Raw genomic sequence first — 23157 nt, 5'->3', positions numbered from 1 at the left:
AACAACTATTGGGAGCAACTCAATACCTCCTTAGAAGATTTGAGCCACAATGTGGAACAATTAAGGGTGGAACATCATGAGCACTCCATCATTCTCCAAGAAATAAGAGAAGACCAAAGAGCAATGAGGGAGGAGCAACAAAGGCAAGGAAGGGACATAGAAGAGCTTAAGGACATTATTGGACCTTCAAGAAGAAGACTCCACTAAAGGTGGATTCATTCCTTGTTCTTTATCTCTTTCTGTTTTCCGTTTTTAATGTTGTGTTTATCTATGTTTTGTGTCTCTACTTCATGATCATTAGTATGTAACCATGCCTTAAAGCTATGAATAAAATCCATTAATCCTTCACCTCTCTTAAATGAAAAATGTTTTAATTCAAAAGAACAAGAAGTACATGAATTTCGAATTTATCCTTGAATTTAATTTAATTATATTGATGTGGTGACAATACTTTTTGTTTTCTGAATGAATGATTGAACAGTGCATATGTCTTTTGATATTGTTGTTTATGAGTGTTAAAATTGTTGGCTCTTGAAAGAATGATGAACAAAGAGAAATGTTATTGATGATCTGAAAAATCATGAAATTGATTCTTGAAGCAAGAAAAAGCAGTGAAAAAGCAAAAGCTGGCGAAAAAAAAAAGAAAGAAAAAGAAAAAGCAAGAAGAAAAAGCCAATAGCCCTTAAAACCAAAAGGCAAGGGTAAAAAGGATCCAAGGCTTTGAGCATCAATGGATACGAGGGCCCAAGGAAATAAAATCCAGGCCTAAGCGGCTAAATCAAGCTGTCCCTAACCATGTGCTTGTGTCATGAAGATCCAAGTGAAAAGCTTGAGACTGAGTGGTTAAAGTCATGATCCAAAGCAAAAAGAGTGTGCTTAAGAGCTCTGGACACCTCTAACTGGGGACTCTAGCAAAGCTAAGTCACAATCTGAAAAGGTTCACCCAATTATGTGTCTGTGGCATTTATGTATCCGGTGGTAATACTGGAAAACAAAGTGCTTAGGGCCACGGCCAAGACTCATAAGTAGCTGTGTTCAAGAATCAACATGCTTAACTAGGAAAGTCAATAACACTATCCAAAATTCTAAGTTCCCAGAGACGCCAATCACTCTGAACTTCAAAGGAAAATGTGAGATGCCAAAACTGTTCAGAAGCAAAAAGCTACAAGTCCCGCTCATCTAATTATAATTAATATTCATTGATATTCTGGAATTTATAGTATATTCTCTTCTTTTTATCCTATTTGATTTTCAGTTGCTTGGGGACAAGCAACAATTTAAGTTTGGTGTTGTGCTTAGCGGATAATTTATACGCTTTTTGGCATTGTTTTTAGATAGTTTTTAGTAAGTTCAAGCTACTTTTAGGGATGTTTTCATTAGTTTTTATGTTAAATTCACATTTCTGGACTTTACTATGAGTTTGTGTGTTTTTCTGTGATTTCAGGTAAATTCTGGCTGAAATTGAGGGACTTGAGCAAAACTCTGAAAAAGGCTGACAAAAAGGACTGCTGATGCTGTTGGAATCTGACCTCCCTGCACTCGACATGGATTTTCTGGAGCTACAGAACTCCAAATGGCGCGCTCTCAACGGCGTTGGAACGTAGACATCCAGAGCTTTCCAGCAATATATAATAGTCTATACTTTATTCGGAAATTGACGACGTAACTTGGCGTTGAACGCCAAGTACATGCTACTGTCTCGAGTTAAACGCCAGAAAAACGTCATGATCCGGAGTTGAACGCCCAAAACACGTCATAACTTGGAGTTCAACTCCAAGAAAAGCCTCAGCTCGTGGATAGATCAAGCTCAGCCCAAGCATACACCAAGTGGGCCCCGGAAGTGGATTTATGCATCAATTACTTACTCATGTAAACCCTAGTAGCTAGTCTAGTATAAATAGGATAAGTTACTATTGTATTAGACATCTTTTGACAGTTTAATCTCTTGACAGTTTAGCCTTTGATTATTCGGTCTCTTGATCACTCAAGGGGGCTGGCCATTCGGCCATGCCTGAACCTTTTACTTATGTATTTTCAACAGTGGAGTTTCTGCACACCATAGATTAAGGGTGTGGAGCTCTGCTGTACCTCAAGTTTCAATACAATTACTATTACTTTTTATTCAATTCTCTTTTATTCTTATTCCAAGATATACGTTGCACTTCAACTTGATGAATGTGATGATCCGTTACACTCATCATCATTCTCACCTATGAACGCACGTGACTGACAACCACTTCCGTTCTACGTTAGGCCGGGCGCATATCTCTTAGATTCCCCAACAGAATCTTCGTGGTATAAGCTAGATGGATGGCGGCATTCATGAGGATCCGGAAAGTCTAACCTTGTCTGTGGTATTCCGAGTAGGATCCTGGGAATCCGGAAAGTCTAACCTTGTCTGTGGTATTCCGAGTAGGATTCCGGTATTGAATGACTGTGACGAGCTTCAAACTCCTGAAGGCTGGGCGTTAGTGACAAACGCAAAAGAATCAATGGATTCTATTCCAACCTGATTGAGAACCGACAGATGATTAGCCGTGCTGTGACAGAGCATAGGAACGTTTTCACTGAGAGGACGGGATGTAGCCATCAACCAAGGGTGATGCCTCCAGACGATTAGTCGTGCAGTAACAGCGCATAGGACCATTTTCCCGAGAGGATTGAAAGTAGCCACCGATGATGGTGATGCCCTACATACAGCTTGCCATGGAAAGGAGTAAGAAGGATTGAAGGAAGAGTGAGTAGTGAAGTAGAGTTTCAAGAGGAGCACAGCATCTCCATACACCTATCTGAAATTCTCACTATTGATTTACATAAGTATTTCTATCCCTTTTTATTTTCCAATTATTATTAATTTTTGAAACCATAAACAAATTTAATCTGCCTAACTGAGATTTACAAGGTGACCATAGCTTGCTTCATACCAACAATCTCTGTGGGATCGACCCTTACTCACATAAGGTTTATTACTTGGACGACCCAGTACACTTGCTGGTTAGTTGAACGGAGTTGTGAATTCAACTGGTGCCATAATAATGATTTCATACAAGTACAAAAGAATATGGATCACAATTTCGTCCACCATGGTGGCACCTTCTTCTTGAAGGACCAATGGTGTTCTTGAGCTCCTCTATGTCTCTTCCTTGCCTTTGTTGCTCCTCCTTTATAGCTCTTTGATCTTCTTTAATCTCATTGAGAATGATGGAGTGTTCTTGGTGTTCCACTCTTAATTGGTTCATGTCATGACTCAATCCTTCTAGAGAAGTGTTGAGTTGTTCCCAATAGTTATTTGGAGGAAAATACATCCCTTAAGGCATTTCAGGGATTTCTTGATGATGAGCTTCCTCATGCGTCTCTTGAGATCCATGAATGGGCTCTCTTGTTTGCTCCATCCTCTTCTTAGTGATGGGCTTGTCCTCTTCAATGAGGATGTCTCCTTCTATGACAACTCCAACTAAGTTGCATAAATGGCAAATGAGATGAGGAAAAGCTAGCCTTGCCAAGGTGGAGGGCTTTTCGGCTACTTTGTAGAGTTCTAGAGGGATGACTTCATGAACTTCTACTTCCTCTCCAATCATGATACAATGGATCATGATGGCCCGATCCACAGTTACTTCGGATTGGTTGCTAGTGGGGATGATGGAGAGTTGGATGAACTCCAACCATCCTCTAGCCACAGGCTTGAGGTCCAGTCTTCTCAATTGAACTGGCTTACCTTTTGAGTCTCTTTTCCATTGAGCTCTTTCCACACATATGTCCATGAGGACTTGGTCTAACCTTTGATCAAAGTTGACCCTTCTAGTGTAGGGGCGTGCGTCTTCTTGCATCATAGGAAAGTTGAACGCCAACCTTACGTTCTCCGGACTGAAATCTAAGCATTTCCCCCGAACCATTGTAAGCCAATTCTTTGCGTTTAGGTTCATGCTTTGATCATGGTTCCTAGTGATCCATGCGTTTGCATAGAACTCTTGAACCATTAAGATTCTGACTTGTTGAATAGGGTTGGTAAGAACTTTCCAACCTCTTCTTTGGATCTCGTGTTGGATCTCCGGATACTCATTTTTCTTGAGCATGAAAGGGACCTCAGGGATCACCTTCTTCTTGGCCACAACTTTATAAAAGTGGTCTTGATGGACCTTTGAGATGAATCTCTCCATCTCCCATGACTCGGAGGTGGAAGCTTTTGTCTTCCCTTTCCTCTTTCTAGAGGTTTCTCTGGCCTTAGGTGTCATAAATGGTTATGAAAAAATAAAAAACTATGCTTTTACCACACCAAACTTAGAATGTTGCTCACCCTCGAGCAAAAGAAGAAAGAATAGAAGAAGAAGAAGAAGATATGGAGGAGAGAGAGAGAAGTGTGGTTTCGGCCAAGGGGGTAAGAGAGGGTTGTGTTGTGTGAAAATAAAGAAGGATGAAAGGGTTTATATAGTGGAGGAAGAGGGGTTTATGGTTCAGTCATGTAGGGTGGGTTTGGGTGGGAAAGAAATTTTGAATTTGAAGGTAGGTGTGGTTTATGGGGAAGAGAGGATGGATGTGAGTGGTGAAGAGGTGATGGAGAAGAGTGATTGAGGTGATTGGTGAATGATGTTTGGGGAAGAGTGTTATGAAAAAGTGTGAGAGAGAGGGAGAAGGTAGGTGGGGATCCTGTGGGGTCCACAGATCCTGAGGTGATCCTGTGGGGTCCACAGATCCTGAGGTGTCAAGGATTTCTCATCTTTGCACCCTTTAGGCGTGTAAAATGCCCTCTATATGCAATCCTGGCGTTTAACGCCAGACTGATGCGTGTTTCTGGCGTTAAACGCCCAAATGTAGCTTGTTTCTGCTGTTTAACGCCAGCCTGATGCTTGTTTCTGGCGTTAAACGCCAGCTTGGTGCTTGTTTCTAGCGTTAAACGTCAGACAGATACTTGTTTCTGGCGTTTAAACGCCAGACAGCTATTCATCTAGGGTGTGCTTTTTCTTCTGCTATTTTTGCTTCTGTTTTTAATTTTTGCAGTTGTTTTATGACTCCACATGATCATAGACCTAATAAAACATAAAAGAACAATAGAAATATAAAAAATAAAAATACGGTTGCCTCCCAATAAGCGCTTCTTTAATGTCAATAGCTTGACAGTGAGCTCTCATGGAGCTTCACAGATGTTCAGAGCATTGTTGGGACCTCCTAACACCAAATTTAAAGTTTGAATGTGGGGGTTCAACACTAAACTTAGAGTTGGTTGTGGCCTCCCAACACCAAACTTAGAGTTTGATTGTGGAGGTTTTGTTTGACTCTGTATTGAGAGAAGCTTATCGTGCCTCTTTTCCATGTTGCAGAGGGAGATCCTTGAGCTTTAAACACAAGGTAGTCCTCATTCAATTGAAGGACTAGCTCTCCTTTGTCAACATCAATCAGAGCTCCTGCTGTGGCTAAAAAAGGTCTTCCAAGGATGATGCATTCATCCTCATCCTTTCCAGTGTCTAGGATTATGAAATCAGCAGGGATGTAAAGGCCTTTAACCTTCACTAACACGTCCTCTACCAATCTATAAGCTTATTTTATTGACTTGTCTGCCATCTCTAATGAGATTCTTGTAGCTTGTACCTCAAAGATCCCCAGTTTCTCCATTACAGAGAGTGGCATAAGATTTATACTTGACCCCAGGTCACACAGAGCCTTCTCAAAGGTCATGGTGCCTATGGTACAGGGTATTAAGAATTTACTAGGATCTTGTTTCTTTTGAGGTAAAGTTTGCTGAACTCATGTATTTAGTTCCCTAATGAGCAAGGGAGGTTCTTCTTCTCAAGTCTCATTACCAAATAACTTGGCATTCAGCTTCGTGATGGCTCTTAGATATTGAGCAACTTGCTCTTCAGTTACATCTTCATCTTCTTCAGAGGAAGAATAGTTCTCAGAGCTCATGAATGGCAGAAAGAAGTTTAATGGAATCTCTATGGTCTCTATATGAGCCTCAGATTCCTTTAGGTCCTCAATAGGGAACTCCTTTCTATCTGGAGGACGTCCCATAAGGTCTTCCTTATTGGGATTCACGTCCTCATCCTCCTTTGTGGATTTGGCCATTTTGATAATATCAATGGCCTTGCACTCTCTTTTTGGATTCTCTTCTGTATTGCTTGGGAGAGTACTAGGAGGAGTTTCAGTGATTTTCTTACTCAGCTAACCCACTTGTGCCTCCAAGTTTCTAATGGAGGACCTTGTTTCATTGATGAAATTTAAAGTGGCCTTAGATAGATCAAAGACTATGTTTGCTAACCTAGAAGGGCTCTGCTCAGAATTCTCTGTCTGTTGCTGATGGAAAAGGCTTGATATTGCTAAACCTGTTTCTTCCACCATTATTAAAGCCTTGTTGAGGCTTTTGTGGATCCTTCCATGAAAAATTCGGATAATTTCTCCATGAAGAGTTATAGGTGTTGCCAAAGGCTTCACCCCATGTAATTTACCTCTGCCATTGCAGGGTTCTCAGGATCATAAGCTTCTTCTTCAGAAGATGCTTCTTTAGTACTGTTGGATGTATTTTGCAATCCATTCAGACTCTGAGAAATCATGTTGACTTGCTGAGTCAACATTTTTTTCTGGGCCAATATGGCATTCAGAGCATCAATTTCAAGAACTCCCCTCTTCTGAGGCGTCCCATTACTCACAGGATTCCTCTCAGAGGTGTACATGAATTGGTTATTTGCAACCATGTCAATGAGTTCTTGAGCTTCTGCAGGCATTTTCTTTAGGTGAATGGATCCACCTGCAGAATGGTCCAGTGACATCTTAGAGAACTCAGATAGACCATCATAGAATATATCCAAAATGGTCCACTCTGAAAGCATGTCAGAAGGACACTTTTTGGTCAACTGATTGTATCTTTCCCAAGCTTCATAAAGGGATTCATCATCTTTTTGCCTGAAGGTCTGAACATCCACTTTAAGCTTGCTCAGCTTTTGAGGAGGAAAGAACTTGGCCAAGAAGGCCATGACCAACTTATCCCAAGAGTCCAGGCTATCTTTAGGTTGTGGGTCCAACCATGTTCTAGCTCTGTCTCTTATAGCAAAAGGGAAAAGCATGAGCCTGTAGACTTCAGGATCTACTTTATTAGTCTTAACAGTGTCACAAATCTGCAAGAACTCAGTTAAAAACTAATAGGGATCTTTTGATGGAAGTCCATGAAACTTACAGTTCTGTTGCATTAGAGCAACTAGTTGAGGTTTCAGCTCAAAATTGTTTGCTCCAATGGCAGGGATTGAGGTGCTTCTTCCATAAAAATTGGAAGTAGGTGTAGTATAATCACCAAGCATCCTCCTTGCGCCTCCACTATTGTTATTGGGTTCGGCCATGTCTTCTTTTTTCGAGATTCTTTGTAAGGTTTTCTCTGGATTGTTGTGCTTTAGCTTCACTTAGCTTCTTCTTCAGAGTCTTTTCAGGTTCAGGATCTGCTTCAACAAGAATGTTCTTGTCCTTGCTCCTGCTCATATGAAAAAGAAGAAAACAGAAAAGAAAGAGGAATCCTCTATGTCACAGTATAGAGATTTCTTTATGTGAGTAGAAGAAGAAAAAAATAGAAGAAAGAGGAGAAAAATTCGAATACAAAAGGGGAAGAGAGGGTTCGAATTTTTAGATGAAGAGAAGTGTTAGTAAATGAATAAATAAATAGAAGATGAGAGGGAGAGAATTTCGAAAATTATTTTTGAAAAATAGTTAGTGATTTTCGAAAATTAAGAGAAGAAATACAATTAAAATTAAAATTTGAAATAATTAGTTAATTAAAAGAATTTTGAAAAAGAGGGAGGTTATTTTCAAAAATTAGAGAGAGAAAAGTAGTTAGGTGGTTTTGAAAAAGATAAGAAACAAACAAAAAGTCAATTAGTTAGTTGAAAAAGATTTGAAAATCAATTTTGAAAAGATAAGAAATTAGAAAATATTTTGAAATTGATTTTGAAAAAGATATGATTTGAAAAGATATGTTTGAAAAGATATGATTGAAATGATATTTTGAAAAAGATTTGAAGAGGAAATTAAAAATATTTGATTTTTAAAATTAAAATTGATTACTTGACTAACAAGAAACTAAAAGATATGATTCTAGAATTTAAAGATTGAACCTTTCTTAACAAGAAAGTAACAAATTTCAAATTTTTTTTGAATCAATCACATTAATTGTTAGTAAAGTTTTCGAAAATCATGAAATAAAGATAAGAAAAAGATTTTGAAAATCAATTTTAAAAAATTTTCGAAAATAACAAAAGGAAAAAGAAAAGATTTGATTTTGAAAAAGATTTTGAAAAGATAAGATTTTTAAAAATTGAAATCTTGACTTGACTAACAAGAAACAACTTATTTTAAAACTTTTTGACTAAGTCAACCCAAAGATTTCGAAATTTATGAGGAAAATAAGGGAAAGATATATATTTTTTTATTTTTGAAATTTTTTTATGAGGAGAGAGAAAAACACAAAAATGACTCAAAACATAAAAAATATGAATCAAAACACATGATGCATGCAAGAACGCTATGAATGTCAAGATGAACACCAAGAACACTTTGAAGATCAAGATGAACATCAAGACTTATTTTTGAAAAATTTTCAAGAAAAGAAAAACATGCAAGATGCCAAACTTAGAAATTTTTCATGCTTAGACACTATGATTGTAAAAATGCATATGAAAAATAATAAAAGACACGAAACAAGAAAATATGAAGATCAAACAAGAAGACTTACCAAGAACAACTTGAAGATCATGAAGAACACCATGCATGAATTTTTCGGAAAAAAAATGCATAAATTTTAAAAACATGCAATTGACACCAAACTTAAAAATTGACACTAGACTCAAACAAGAAACAAAAAACTATTTTTTTGATTTTTATGATTTTATTATTTTTTTTTTGGTTTTTCAAAAATTTCTTTTTTGGAAAAATGAAAATAAATAAAAAAATTTTTGAAAACTTTTTCGAAAAGAAAATTACCTAATCTAAGCAACAAGATGAACCGTCAGTTGTCCAAACTCAAACAATCCCCGACAACGGCGCAAAAAACTTGGTGCACGGAATTGTGATCATCAACAATGGCGCCAAAGACTTAGAGCTCTCAAACGTGAATCACACTTTGTCACAACTTCTCACAACTAACCAGCAAGTGCACCGGGTCATCCAAGTAATACCTTATGCGAGTAAGGGTCGATCCCACGGAGATTGTTGGTGTGAAGCGAGCTATAGGAAGATTCTAATGGTTATAATGGTTTTCAAATATAAAGACAAATAAAGCATAAAATAAAGATAGAGATACTTATGTAATTCATTGGTGGGAATTTCAGATAAGCGCATGAAGATACTGTGTTCCTTTTAAATCTCTGCTTTCCTACTGCTCTCATCCAATCATTCTTACTCCTTTCCATGGCAAACTGTATGTTCGGGTTTCACCGGCGTCAATGGCTACCTCCCGTCCTCTCAGTGAAAATGGTCCAAATGCTCTGTCACAGCACGGCTAATCATCTGTCGGTTCTCGATCATGTCAGAATAAGATCCATTGATCCTTTTGCGTCTATCACTACGCCCAACACTCACGAGTTTGAAGCTCGTCACAATCATCCCATCTCAGATCCTACTCGGAATATCACAGAAAAGGTTTAGACTTTCCGGATCTTAGGAATGGCCGCCAATAATTCTAGCTTATACCACGAAGATTCTGATTAAGGAATCCAAGAGATACACGCTCGATCTAAGGTAGAACGGAAGTGGTTGTCAGGCACATGTTCATAGGTGAGAATGATGATGAGTGTCACGGATCATCACATTCATCATGTTGAAGTGCAGCGAATATCTTAGAATAAGAATAAGTTGAATTGAATAGAAGAACAATAGTAATTGCATTAATACTCGAGGAACAGCAGAGCTCCACACCTTAATCTATGGTGTGTAGAAACTCCACCGTTGAAAATACATAAGAATATGGTCTAGGCATGGCCGAATGGCCAGCCTCCACAAAAGTCTAAGATAGCATAAAACTAATCAAAGATTTGGTCAAAGACGCCTAGTACAATAGTAAAAAGTTCTATTTATACTAAACTAGCTACTAGGGTTTACAGAAATAAGTCTAAGTGTAGAAATCCACTTCCGGGGTCCACTTTGGTGTGTGCTTGGGCTGAGCTTGAGCTTTACACGTGCAGAGGCTTCTCTTGGGGTTAAACGCCAAGTTGTAACGTGTTTTTGGCGTTTAACTTTGGTTTGTGACATGTTTCTGGCGTTTTACTCTAGAATGCAGCATGGAACTGGCGTTGAACGCCAGTTTGTATCATCTAAACTTGAATAAAATTTGGACTATTATATATTGCTGGAAAGCCCTGGATGTCTACTTTCCAACGCAATTAAGAGTGTGCCATTTGGAGTTCTGTAGTTCCAGAAAATCCTTTTTCAGTGCAGGGAGGTCAGAATCCAACTACATCAGCAGTCCTTTTTTACCCTGAATCAGATTTTTGCTCAGATCCCTCAATTTCAGCCAGAAAATACCTGAAATCATAGAAAAACATACAAACTCATAGTAAAGTCTAGAAATGTGAATTTTGCATAAAAACTAATAAAAATATCCCTAAAAGTAGCTAGATCTTACTAAAAACTACCTAAAAATAATGCCAAAAAGCGTATAAATTATCCGCGCATCAACAAGCTTTCCATAAACTAAGCGGAAGGGGCTCATCCCTATAGGTGTCTTGTACGCTATCCGGTATGCCCAAAGTGCATCTTGTAGCCTGGTGCTCCAGTCCTTCCTATGAGGCTTGACTATCTTTTCCAGGATACGCTTTATCTCTCTGTTAGACACCTCTGCTTGTCCATTAGTCTGCGGGTGGTACGCAGTTGCTACCTTGTGAATAATGCCATGCTTCTTCAGTAGAGTGGTCAGTCTCCTGTTATTGAAAAGGGTGCCTTGATCACTCATGATTGCTCGTGGTAATCCAAAGCGACAGATAATATGGTTTCTAACAAAGGAGACAATAGTGTTAGCATCATCAGTACGGGTAGGAATTGCTTCCACCCATTTGGAAACATAATCTACAGCTAACAATATATATAAGAAGCCACTAGAGTTGGGAAATGGACCCATGAAGTCAATACCCCAAACATAAAAAATCTCACAGAACAACATAAGTTGTTGGGGCATCTCATCCATCTTGGATATATTACCGAACCTCTGGCATGGGGAACAAGATTTACAGAAGGCAGCAGCATCTTTAAAAAGAGTAGGCCACCAGAATCCACAGGCTAAAATTTTTCTAGCTTTTCTTTGAGGGCCAAAATGTCTACCACTCTCAGAGGAGTGGCATGCCTCTAAAATAGACTGGAATTCTGATTGAGACACACATCTTCTAATTATCTGGTCAGCACCATACCTCCATAAATATGGATCATCCCAAATATAATATTTGGACTCGCTTTTCAGCTTGTCCCTCTGATGCTTAGTGAAACTGGGAGGGAAGGTATGATTAACTAGATAATTAGCTACAGGTGGATACCAAGGAACTACTTCAGATACTGCATGCAAGATATCAAATGGAAAAGCATCATTGATAGGAGTGGAGTCATGCTTGATGTGCTCAAGGCGACTCAAGTGGTCCGCCACTAAATTCTGAGAACCAGTCCTATCCTTAATTTCTAAATCAAATTCTTGCAGCAACAGTATCCAACGTATCAGCCCTGGTTTGGACTATTTTTTAGCTAACAAATATTTGAGAGCTGCATGGTCTGAGTACACTACCACTTTAGTGCCAAGTAAATAGGCTCGGAATTTATCCAGAGCAAAAACAATAGCTAAAAGTTCTTTTTCAGTGATAGTGTAATTAGACTGAGCAGCGTCTAAGGTCTTCGAAGCATATGCAATTACGAAAGGGTCCTTACCTCTGCGCTGGGCCAGCGCCGCTCCTACAGCATGGTTGGAGGTGCCACACATAATCTCAAAGGGCTGACTCCAGTCTAGTTCTTGCACAATTGGAGCTTGAGTCAAGGCGATCTTCAGCTTATCAAACGCTTCCATACAGTCCTCACTCAGCTCAAATTCAACATCCTTCTGCAGCAGTCTAGATAAAGGTAAAGCTACCTTACTGAAGTCCTTGATAAATCTCCAGTAAAAACCTGCATGACCAAGGAACGAGCGAACTTTCCTAACGGAGGAGGGGTAAGGCAGACTAGAAATGACATTTACCTTTACTGGATCACAGAAATACCAGTATTAGAGACAACATGTCCTAGAAACAATATTTTGTTTGACCATAAAATGACACTTTTCAAAATTCAAAACAAGGTTTGATCTAACACACATGTCTAATACTCCAGATAAACTATCCAAGAAAAGGCTAAAGGAATCACCGTATACGCTAAAATCATCCATAAAAACTTCCATATAATTCTTAATAAGATCAGAGAAAAGACTCATCATGCACATTTGCAAAGTAACTGGTGCATTGCATATGCCAAAAGGCATTCTCTTGTAAGCATAAGTTCCAAAGGGATATGTAAAAGTAGTATTTTCCTGATCCTCAGGAGCTATATGAATCTGAAAATATCCTGTGTAACCATCTAAAAAGCAGTAATGTGATTTACCTGATAGGCGGTCCAGCATTTGATCAATGAATGGCAGGGAATAGTGATCCTTACGAGTGACCTGGTTGAGGCGCCTGTTGTCAATGCACACCCTCCGGGAATTCTGCACTTTGGTTGCTATGAGCTCTCCTTGCTCATTCTTTACTGTTGTGACTCCAGACTTCTTGGACACCACTTTTACTGGGCTCACCCATTCGCTATCTGAGATGGGGTAGATGATATCTGCTTTCAGTAGTCTGGTCACTTCCTTCTTGACAACCTCCAAGATGGTTGGATTCAGTCTTCTTTGGGGTTGACGAACAGGCCTTGCTCCCTCTTCTAAAAATATTCTGTGCTCACAAACTTGAGGGCTGATGCCTACTATATCCGCCAAGCTCTACCCAATTGCTTTCTTGTGTCTTCTCAACACACTAAGCAACTGCTCCTCCTGTTGGGCTGTGAGTTCCCTTATAATGATAACTGGGAGCATCTGATTATCCTCAAGGTAAGCATACTTGAGGTGGGGTGGAAGGGGTTTTAACTCCAATTTCTACTCCTGATCGGGCACTGGATCGTCTGGAGCCAGTAATGATGGCATAATGTCCTCATTGTGTTTAGAGGGGTTCCCCACACTTGGACCTTGCTCCATGTGCATATCTTCTACTGCTTCTTGGTAAACTACAACCACTGTCTCATCAATGATGTCGCACTGGAAAATAGAATGGTTTTTCGGAGGATGATTCATAGCCTCATTCAGATTAAAGCTCACTGCCCGGCCGTCTATCTCAAAGGAATAGGTTCCTGAGAATGCATCCAACTTGAACTTGGAGGTTTTTAGGAATGGTCTTTGGAGTAGGATGGATGACAGTTTCCCTGAGTTGTTTTGGGGCATCTCCAAGATATAGAAGTCAATGGGAAATGTGAGCCCATTAATGCTCACCAACACATCCTCAGCAATTCCAACCACTATAGTAATGCTTTTATCTGCTAACACAAAACGAGCTGCCGACCTTTTTAGGGGAAGGAGCCTCAAGGCATTATATATAGACAAGGGCATAATACTCACACACGCTCCTAGATTACACATGCAGTCAGAAAATATTACATCCTCAATGGTACAGTTAACCATGCATGGACCTGGATCACTACATTTTTAAGGTATATCCCCCATCAATGCAGATATAGAACTACCTAAGGAATAGTTTCTAATTCATTAATCCTATCCTTATGTATGCACAAATCCTTTAGAAACTTCGCATATTTAGGTACTTGCTGAATAACTTAAAAAAAAGGGACAGTTACCTCAACCTTTTTGAATATTTCTACCATTTTTGGGTCAAGTTCCATCTGCTTTCTGGGATTTCTTACAAGGTGTGGAAATGGGATAGGGGTGGCGTCTTTGGTAGCTTTAGCTCCTTTTGGTGCGCCATTCTCTGGTTGAGTTACTTCTTCTTCAACCGTGTCTTGCACTTTATCTTCCTTTTCAACATCCTCCACTTCAAGCATGTCTTCAGTTGGGGTGTGTTCTTGTGGGCTTGGCTCCTCAGGATTCCTCTCTTGCAGTGTGGTTTCGGACCTCAAGGTGATGGCATTGATGCCACCATTGGGGTTGGGTAAGGGTTGAGAAGGAATTCCACTGGAGCTTGAAGGCTGGTTGTTAGAGTTATTCAGTGATCCTATTTGTGATACAAGAGCTTGCAAGGTAGAGTTCAGACCGTTTAAAGTAGAAGTAAGGTTATTCTCCATGGTCTTCTGTCTCTGATCAATAAAGTGTAGTAACTCATCATTGGAAGAGGAAGAGGAGTAAGTGATCTGAGGGGTCTGCTGAGACGCTTGGGACCGCCTTAGATGAAGTGCTCTGTAAGCTTGGTTCTGGTTCTGCTGTTGATAGGGGGGATTCTGCTGATACTGGTTCTGCTGGTTATTATTATTATTCCACCTCTGATTTCCTTGGTTGTCTCTGCCTCCTCTATTATAGTTGTCCCTCCAACCTTGGTTAAGGTTCCCACCGTGGTTATAGTTGCCACCTTGTTGATAGTATCCTTGATTTGGGTTGTCATAAAAACTGTGAGTAGCTGCTACGGTGTTGTCCTCATGTTGGAGCTGTAGACACTCATCAGTGTAATGACTATAATCAGCGCATATTCCACATATACTCTGAGGAACCAGTTGTTGACTATGTTATGGTGAGGGGGGCTGAGATTGTTGTTGGCCCCGATGTATTTGTTTCAGTAGGTTGGTCATCTCTCATATTGATTGTGTGAGAGTATTATTCTCACTGCTAGAGGAAACCTCTGCCACAACCTTGGGGTGGTTGTTCCTATTGTGCTTGTGATTCTGAGCGGACTTAGCTAAGTCGGCGATTAGTTACCATGCTTCTTCTGTGGTCTTGTACTTTTTCAGAGAACCATTACTCGCACCATCCAATGTAGTCTTGTCCTGAGGCTTCATGCCCTGTGTGAAGTAGCTGATCAACACCAACTTGTCAATCATGTGGTGGGGGCACGCGTCTAGGAGATTATTGAAGCGCTCCCAATACTCATAAAGAGTCTCTGATTCGCCTTGAATAATCATTAAAATTTCTTTCTTTAGTCTATCAGTAACTTCAACTGGAAAGTATTTTTCTAGGAATTCTCTTCGAAGTGTGTCCCGGTTAGTAAGAACTGCTTTAGGTTGAGTGTAGTACCACTCCCTCGCCTTTCCCTCAAGAGAAAACGGGAAGGTGGCCAGCAGAATAGAAGTCTCAGTTGCACCATTACGCCTGACAGTAGAACAGGCTGTTTGAAAGACTCTGAGGTATTTGAGAGGCTCTTGAGCAGGTAAGCCGTGAAACTTTGGCAGTAGATTGATTAGTGCAATTTTCAGTTCAATATCTGTACCTAGATTTGAATGATCCGCTTGGAAAGGTGGTAGTGTGAAGTCTGGAGCTTCTACTTCCTAGAGAGTAATCCTCTTGGGCGCTACCATGTTCTCTGCGCGTAAATCAACCAAGGAGCTGAGCTTGTTTCTTCCTTAAACGACGTTTCAGATTCGTCCTCAGACATGACTAACCAACGCCGAGCCTGCCTTATACGTGAGATAGTTCTTTCAATTTCAGGATCAAATACGGGTAGGCTCGGATCAGGTAGTGAACGCGTCATTCAATGAAAGAAACATACAGCTCATTGTAGCAAAATAAAATAAAATGCAAATAAATAAATTCTAACCAATAAATTAGCACACTATTGCAATTCCCCGGCAACGGTGCCAAAAATTGACATACGGAAAAATCACCGATCAAGAGTTTATAGAGAAAACAACGTTGCAAGTATAGCTCTTAACCAATGTTGATTCCGCGTATCAATTTAGAAGGGGTTGTCACAAAATTTAGAAATAAAATACTGGGAGTATGAATCCCAGGTCGTCTCCCAACAAGTTGCAGAAAGAGTGCTATTTTATTAATCAAGATTTTCCAAGAGATTTTTGAGTTTGAGAAACAGAGAAATAAATGATTGAGAATTTATGTAATTTAAATAAAAGCCTTGACCGGGAGAAGATTAAAAGGAAGTTCTATCCCTGTTGAACTCTCTCAAGTGTAATAATAAAAGGGTTGTTATCCTACTTAGTTATCCCTTATATAATAAGGGAAAGTCAAGTACTCTCAAACTAATCCTATCGCTTGCGTCCTAATCCTTTCCTAAGAAAGGATTAGAGTCGAAGACATGAGAATTAGCCAACAACTTCTAATTAATATTAACACTTGAGTATTCCAACTCAAGATTTTCAAGTTAGGGAACTACTCCATTATCATGATAGTTAATAACTAAAATTTAATTAAAAGTAAAAATGGTTCTTTGCATTAATAAATCCCAAAATCATGAACATACTTATCTAAATAGAGTCAATGGGCAATAAAAGAGTAAAGAATAGAGAGACAAACTAGAATGAGGAAGCTCCAACGGAGGTAATGAATCTTCTCAATATCCAAAGCAAAGCACTAAAACTCTAAAACTATGAATGTGAAAAAAACCTAGAGGAAGGAGTAGAATTCTCTCTAGCTTCCCAAAACTAAACTAAAACAATGCAGAATGAAAATGTCCCCTGAGTCTCTGCTATTTTCTGGCTCTAGTTTGGGTTTTTGGGCCGAAAATTGGGTTTAAAACCGGCCCGAAATCACCCCCAGCGATTTCTACGATTTCTGCAGGTCGCGCATGTCACTCGTGCGCGCCAGGTGCGTGTGCGCGTTGATTGTGCTTTTTGCTTGTTGCGTGTTTGCGCCAGGTGCGCGTGCGCGTCAATATGTGAATGCGCTAATGTACGCGTACGCGCCAGGTGCGCTTGCGCGCCGCTTCTCGCTGGTCAGCTTCTTTGTTTCCTTGCGTTCCTTCCATTTTTGCAGGCTTCCTTTCCATCCTCTAAGCCATTCCTGCCCTATAAAGCCTGAAAACACTTAACGCACAGATCACGGCATCGAATGGTATAAAGGGGAATTAAAAATATATAATTTAAATGTATAGGAAGCAAGTTTTCAACCATAGAATAAAATTGGGAAGGAATTGTAAAATCATGCAAATCATATGAATAAGTGGGTAAAGAGTTGATAAAAACCACTCAAATTAGTGCAAGATAAACCATGAAATAGTGGTTTATCAGTAAGCATGTGTGGGTGCTTTAGTCTTCATCTGCTTCCCGATTTAAGGTCGAACTTGACGACACCGTGCATCTTGTCGGGTGCAGCTTCCACAGGAGCATAGCCTTTACCTTTCTCGGTGATGACGTGGATGAGGACAGGGCCGAGTGATGGCATTCCCTTCACATTCTTGAGAATGTGGACAAGGTCTTCCATTTGATGGGCATCTACGGGGCCAATGTAGAACAAGCCAAGCTCTTCAAAGAAGCATGTGCCAGGCCTATGGGGAGAGAGACATGCTCATTGTCATTCAATATAATGATGAGGTTAGTGTCAAGAAAACTAGCATTGTTCATGGCCTCGTAGGCTTGTCCTACTGTCATGGCTCCATCACCAATCACCGATATCACGTGGTTATTTTTCCCAATCAGGTCCCTTGCAACTGCCATCCCTGAAACCAAAGTGTGAATTCGCTTTATTAGAAACCGATAATGTTAGAGAGAAGAGCCAAAACTTATTTTATTTAGTATTCATAGCAACTAATAAATTTTAAATAAAATAAATTCTGACTAATTTTATCTAAATTTCTTTGGTTATCTAACATTTTCGATTAGTAAATTTTTAACTTTTATTTGAGAAGTCTCAATTATCAATTTCATATCCTTTAATTTAATTTATTTTACCTAAGGCTGCCAAAATTCTAGTAGATCTGTGACCAACACCAAAGGCATCATGAAGACTCTCAGCAATCTTGGGGAATCCAGCAAGTCCACCAGTCTGTCGAATGGTGTGCATCTTGGATCTTCTTCCGGTGAGAATCTTATGAGCATAGGCTGATGACCAACATCCCAAATGATCTTATCCTGAGGAGTGTTGAAGACATGGTGAAATGCCACTGTTAGGTCTGCCACACCAAGGCTTGAACTTAAATGTCCACCGGTCTTTGACACCGTGTAATCTCTTCACGAAGCTCATCAGCAAGCGCCTCAAGTTCTTCAATCGACAGATTCTTCATGTGGATTGGATAGTTTACTGCATCCAACACTGGGGTCTTTGGCTTCTCTCCTGAGAAATTCAGACCACTACAAGCATGAAAAACACACTTGGTCAGACTTATAGCGGCGGTACGGTAACATCAGCTGTGTCAAAATAATCAACCACTATGAAGGACTTAAAAACTCGAAACTAAATCAAATATACTGACAATAAACCACAGAACATAGAAATTTCACCTCATACGGATGCAAGGAAAACAACACGAATTCTTCAAATAAAAAATGTTTTATTGTAGCAATACCATAGTTATCATGCCTTGTACTAGTAAAAAATCTCATGCAATGTACGAGTTTACAGAGTCCACCGAGAGCGGAACCTAAGAAAAGACAAACTTGATTCATTCAACTGAAACTGACCAATAACATGATATAAACATGATTTTAAATTTTAAAATTTGAACTCAAAAGAAAAAAGCAAAAGGAGATGCCACATGTTTTTGTTGAAAAGAAAAATTGAATTGAATCACAAAGTCAGTCATATGATTTCCCTTTCTTTCTAGGATCTCAGTCGATAGCTACCCATGATAATGGAAACTCTGATCATTTTAGGATATTTGTGCTTTTAGTAGATTTTCATTACTCTTGTCTAAGATTTCTTTATTTTCTTTTTTCTACGCATTGATAGTATTGATAGCGTAATCTTTCATCACTGTCCTTTCCTTATCTCCAATGAATACTACAAACATTGACATGGCCAAATATATTTTCATATTCATCACTTTGTTTCAGTTGTTTGTAATTTTATAGGTCCCTCTCAAATGCAACCTTTTAAAGCGCAAATGAATTCAATTAGATCACAACCAGATAATTATGTGTTCTTTTCACCTACTCACATTTGTATCAATAGAATTTTAACTCCTACATATCAAAAGGATGATCAGATGCAAAAAGAAAATAAGTAGCTGTCACAATTAAGGAAAAAATAAAAATGAAGATATTTTCCAAGACTTATAAATATACCTCATAAGTTTTTCCAACTGGAACAGTTATCTCTCTGTAGTCATCATTTTTGCTGAAAATAAAAAACTTGAAAATTAACATTAAAATAGAGAAAATCATACATGAGTGCAATCTTTAATATTTACCTTGCATCTAAAGCACTGGCAACCTCTACTGAGATAAAGAAAGGTGCATTTGCAAAGACCTCACTGATAAAAATACTTTGCTACGGCTCTCTTAAGTATCTCACTAACTCACTATATTACTAGAGTAACTAAACCAATGTCAGCTACTATTGACTGCTTTAATGCCATAGTTTAGCACTATAACATCTAGTGCAACAAATTCAGCTTGCAAGCCCAGGAATGATGCAATAAGATAGTATCATCCTATTCCCTAATATATTACTCAGACAAAAAAAATATCTGCATTTATCATTTACTGCTCCAATACTCTCTTTTTCTCAGGAAGAGAACACAGGTTCCAAATTATCTTTTCCTTTAGCATACAGATTGATACTTGTTGAGACATCAACCATGGAGGTATATTATAGTTATAATAATTTTTCCATGCATTTCGTAAATCAAACAAAATTTTAGCATGCATTTTAGCATGAATAAGAACCAACAAGAGACCCTTTTGAATTTTAGCACGAATAAGAATCAACAATAATTTTAACTATATAAATCAAAACTGTTGAATCCTTCTGCACATTTCAGCCGAGTGTAGCGATGACAAGTTATGATAAATATCAAAAATTATAATTATAAAAAATTTATATCAACCTCAAAGCACTACTATTTGAAAAATTTAACTAATATCTTAAACCATACCCTCATGAATATATAAAAGTATATGCTACTGCATCCCTTTGAACTTTGAATAATGTCCTTGTTGTACAATCTGTTCTCCACAGTACAAACAAATTTGAGAGAAATAAAAAGGACTTCAACGAATCATAATGTGATTTCAAATAGTTTAAAACTTACCGAAACACTAAGTTTCAACAATGCAATTATTCATCTCTTATTATTTATACCTGTAATAGCCACTGATGACTTCCATATGGTGGGATGGGAGTCTCATGGCTATTAATCAATCCTGAATTACCTAGCCCAAACTCTTACTGCACATATGCATTTACTTCTGTATTTGGCACTGCTAATGTCTCTTGAGAAGCCATAGAGTCCTTGGGAAGCTCCTATGAAAAAATAACACATTGAGTCAAAAATTCTATCAAGTATAACTATGACATAGAGGTTACCAGTTTATTTTAATTCAAGTAACAACTAATGCAATATTGTATCTTACTGACCTCTTCGGTACTAAAGCTAGCTTGCGCGCCACTACCAGTCTTATCACCCAAATCGTCACCGTCATTCTCACAGAACATTTATTCTTTACATGACCAGCACAGTTGCATTTAGTGCACCTCCGTTTACCCCTCTCCTTTTTCCCCTTGGGTGCTCCTTTTGTCTTGACCACTGAAGGGTCACCAACAAAGTTTGGCGTGGGAGAATCTCTTGTTTGTCTTTTCAAGCCAGATTTTTATTCTAGTGTTTGGGTCTAATGACAAACTTCATTTATAGTGTCATGGAAAGAAGGATAATTTGAGCTCCTAAGAATACCATCCACGTAGCTGCCAGTGACAATGCGACATAGCGCATTAAAAATTATCTTTCTTTGTCTTGTGTAGTGCCTCCAGTAGAACTTTCATCCAGATACTTCTTGGCAACCTTTGACCATCTTTTCAAAAGAAGACTATCTGGCAACTTTTGTAAACCTACCCTTTTCATTGCACAAAACATGTGGCTGCAAGGAATGCCTTCAGTACTCCACCGACTACATTCACACTCCATATGCTCAGTATTGTGATCATAAAGTACGTTATATATATGTTGCCTCCTGTCACACTCCTTAACTTTTTACACAACAGTGGTTGACATGTCTTCCTCATTTATTACATCTAATGCGACCACTCCTTGAATCTTCTTTTTTACTTCTCCAAGAATCTCCCTTGTGTAAAAATTGGCAGCAGAAAGCTCCAATGCTTCTAGCCCAGTAGTTAGAACAGGCTCCCCATACAGCGTCTTAAATTGAGAAACTAATACATTATTTCTTTAGTCCCTAAGAGCATGTTCAAGATTTTGGACCAGCTCTAGAAGAATTTGGTGAATGCAAATAAACCTCTTGATGAAGTTGTTTATCGCCTCACACCTTGATGTTGTTCTAAATCGAACACAGAATTTATCCCTCAAGTAAGCGCTTGCCCAGCTTTTCCTCTTCTCATATTCATTTAGAACCCATTCATTTTCATCCAACCAATATTTTTTTATCATATTCTCCCAATATTCTTCAAATTCATCCAGATGCCATGGAGCATACAAACATCTTCTGAAGTCGTTGGAAAAATTTTTGTTTTTTATGTTTGCCGTTACATTCTTTTGAATGTGCCAACCACATAATCGGTGAGTTGCATCTGGGAAGATTTCTCGAATTGCTGCTTTCATTGCTTCGTCACCGTCTGTTACCACAACATTGGGAGACTTGTTTGGCATAACTTCTAGAAAATTTTGCAACAACCACGTATATGTTGTCGTCCATTCATCCTCTACCCAGGAAAAAACAAATATACATGTTTGGAGGTGATGGTTACAACATGAGAAGATTACCAATGGCCTTCTATACTTATTCTTCTGGTAGGTTGTATCGAATGCAAGCACATCTCCAAAGCACTGATAATCGGACCTACAAATACCGTCTGCCCAAAATAAATTTGCCAGCCGACCTTTATTAGTAGCACTATACCTTGCCATGGCCATTGGGTCGACATCGACTTTCCCAAGTAGATAGCTAATCATCGCATTGGAATTCCCACCAATGAGATTTGCACGACGAGTTCTTTGAATGTGATTATCTAGGTCCTTTTTTATGAATCCGACATTGGCATAACCACCGGCTTGGCCTACCATTAGTCCCATTATTTTAGAGGTTAGAAGACCATGATCATGGATGGTATTTGCCTGAGCTTTTTGTGGCTCAGTCAACCCTCGGTGGTTTGGAATTAGGTGTACCATGCATTGTGGGACAAGATCGTGGTTGTGCTTCTTGACTAATTTTTTAACCCTCCAAGTCAAAGTTTTGGTGTCAAAATACACTACAAGCATGACTTTACAACTAGTGCGAGTCAGCGCTCTATGCTCCCTCTTCCTACTCGAATTAGATATTTATTTCTCGACTCTCTTTCCTTCCTTGCTGCAGAAAAACCTCCTTCTGCGTTGTGTTCCATCTTTTCCACGTGCTATATCACCCTTGCGAACTCCAAACCTGAGACACCTTGCATAATGTACATACAACTTATAAGCTGTATCCGATGTTTCAAAAGTCTGGTTTATAATATCATCGGTCGTCACAGACACACACTTACTACTGCTGCCACTGCAATCACAAGTGCAGTTAACATTTTCTTCCACACCAGTTATCATGCAATCTTTGACGTTGTCTTGTGAACTGAGTGGTTTCGAGTCAACATCCATTGCACTCTAATGAGATGAATTAATCAAAGGGCAATAAATAACATTTTTAGATTAAAAGCTATTAGTATTAATTAATTAAAACCTTTGAAAGTGACTGACTATTATTTGTTGTGATAATTCTTTGCTCCGATCCATTAGATGAAATAAAGAATAATCAGCAAATGAAGTAGCAAAAATACTTGGTCTTGTCAAATGCAAAGAATATGCGAGCTAAGCTAGTGAATGAAGGGTGATGCTTAAAAATGATGCTGAAAAAATGTATTTAACTGAAATTTGTCTATTTAAAATAATCAAATAAACTTACCTAAAATATATATCCTCCTTATTAAAATGTTGTTCCAAGAAGTCCTAAGAGAATGCAAAGCTAAATTAAAACAGTAAATACAGAAAGTAACATTTCAAAGAGAGATAACAAGTATATCAATACTCAATACTCTTAATTGTTGTTATCATATTCCGC

The 23157-nt window shown here is 38.8% G+C and overlaps 1 protein-coding gene and 1 pseudogene across 1 annotated transcript; both read right to left on the bottom strand.

Annotated features, from left to right (window-relative positions):
- Nucleotides 1-20554, bottom strand: part of LOC112805464 (probable 1-deoxy-D-xylulose-5-phosphate synthase 2, chloroplastic) — a 37917-nt pseudogene extending 17363 nt beyond the window's left edge.
- A 727-nt stretch (nt 20555-21281) lies between these two features.
- LOC112805463 (protein FAR-RED IMPAIRED RESPONSE 1-like) lies at nt 21282-22142 on the bottom strand. The gene has a single exon (XM_025847849.1). It carries the CDS (start codon nt 22140-22142, stop codon nt 21282-21284), a length of 861 nt encoding a protein of 286 aa, XP_025703634.1.
- Between the last annotated feature and the right edge of the window lie 1015 nt (nt 22143-23157).

This window comes from Arachis hypogaea, chromosome 6, assembly GCF_003086295.3.
Source record: "Arachis hypogaea cultivar Tifrunner chromosome 6, arahy.Tifrunner.gnm2.J5K5, whole genome shotgun sequence".
NCBI classification, from domain to species: Eukaryota; Viridiplantae; Streptophyta; class Magnoliopsida; order Fabales; family Fabaceae; genus Arachis; species Arachis hypogaea.
Note: the sequence above shows the minus strand (reverse complement) of the source record. Positions and strands in the feature narration are given on the sequence as shown.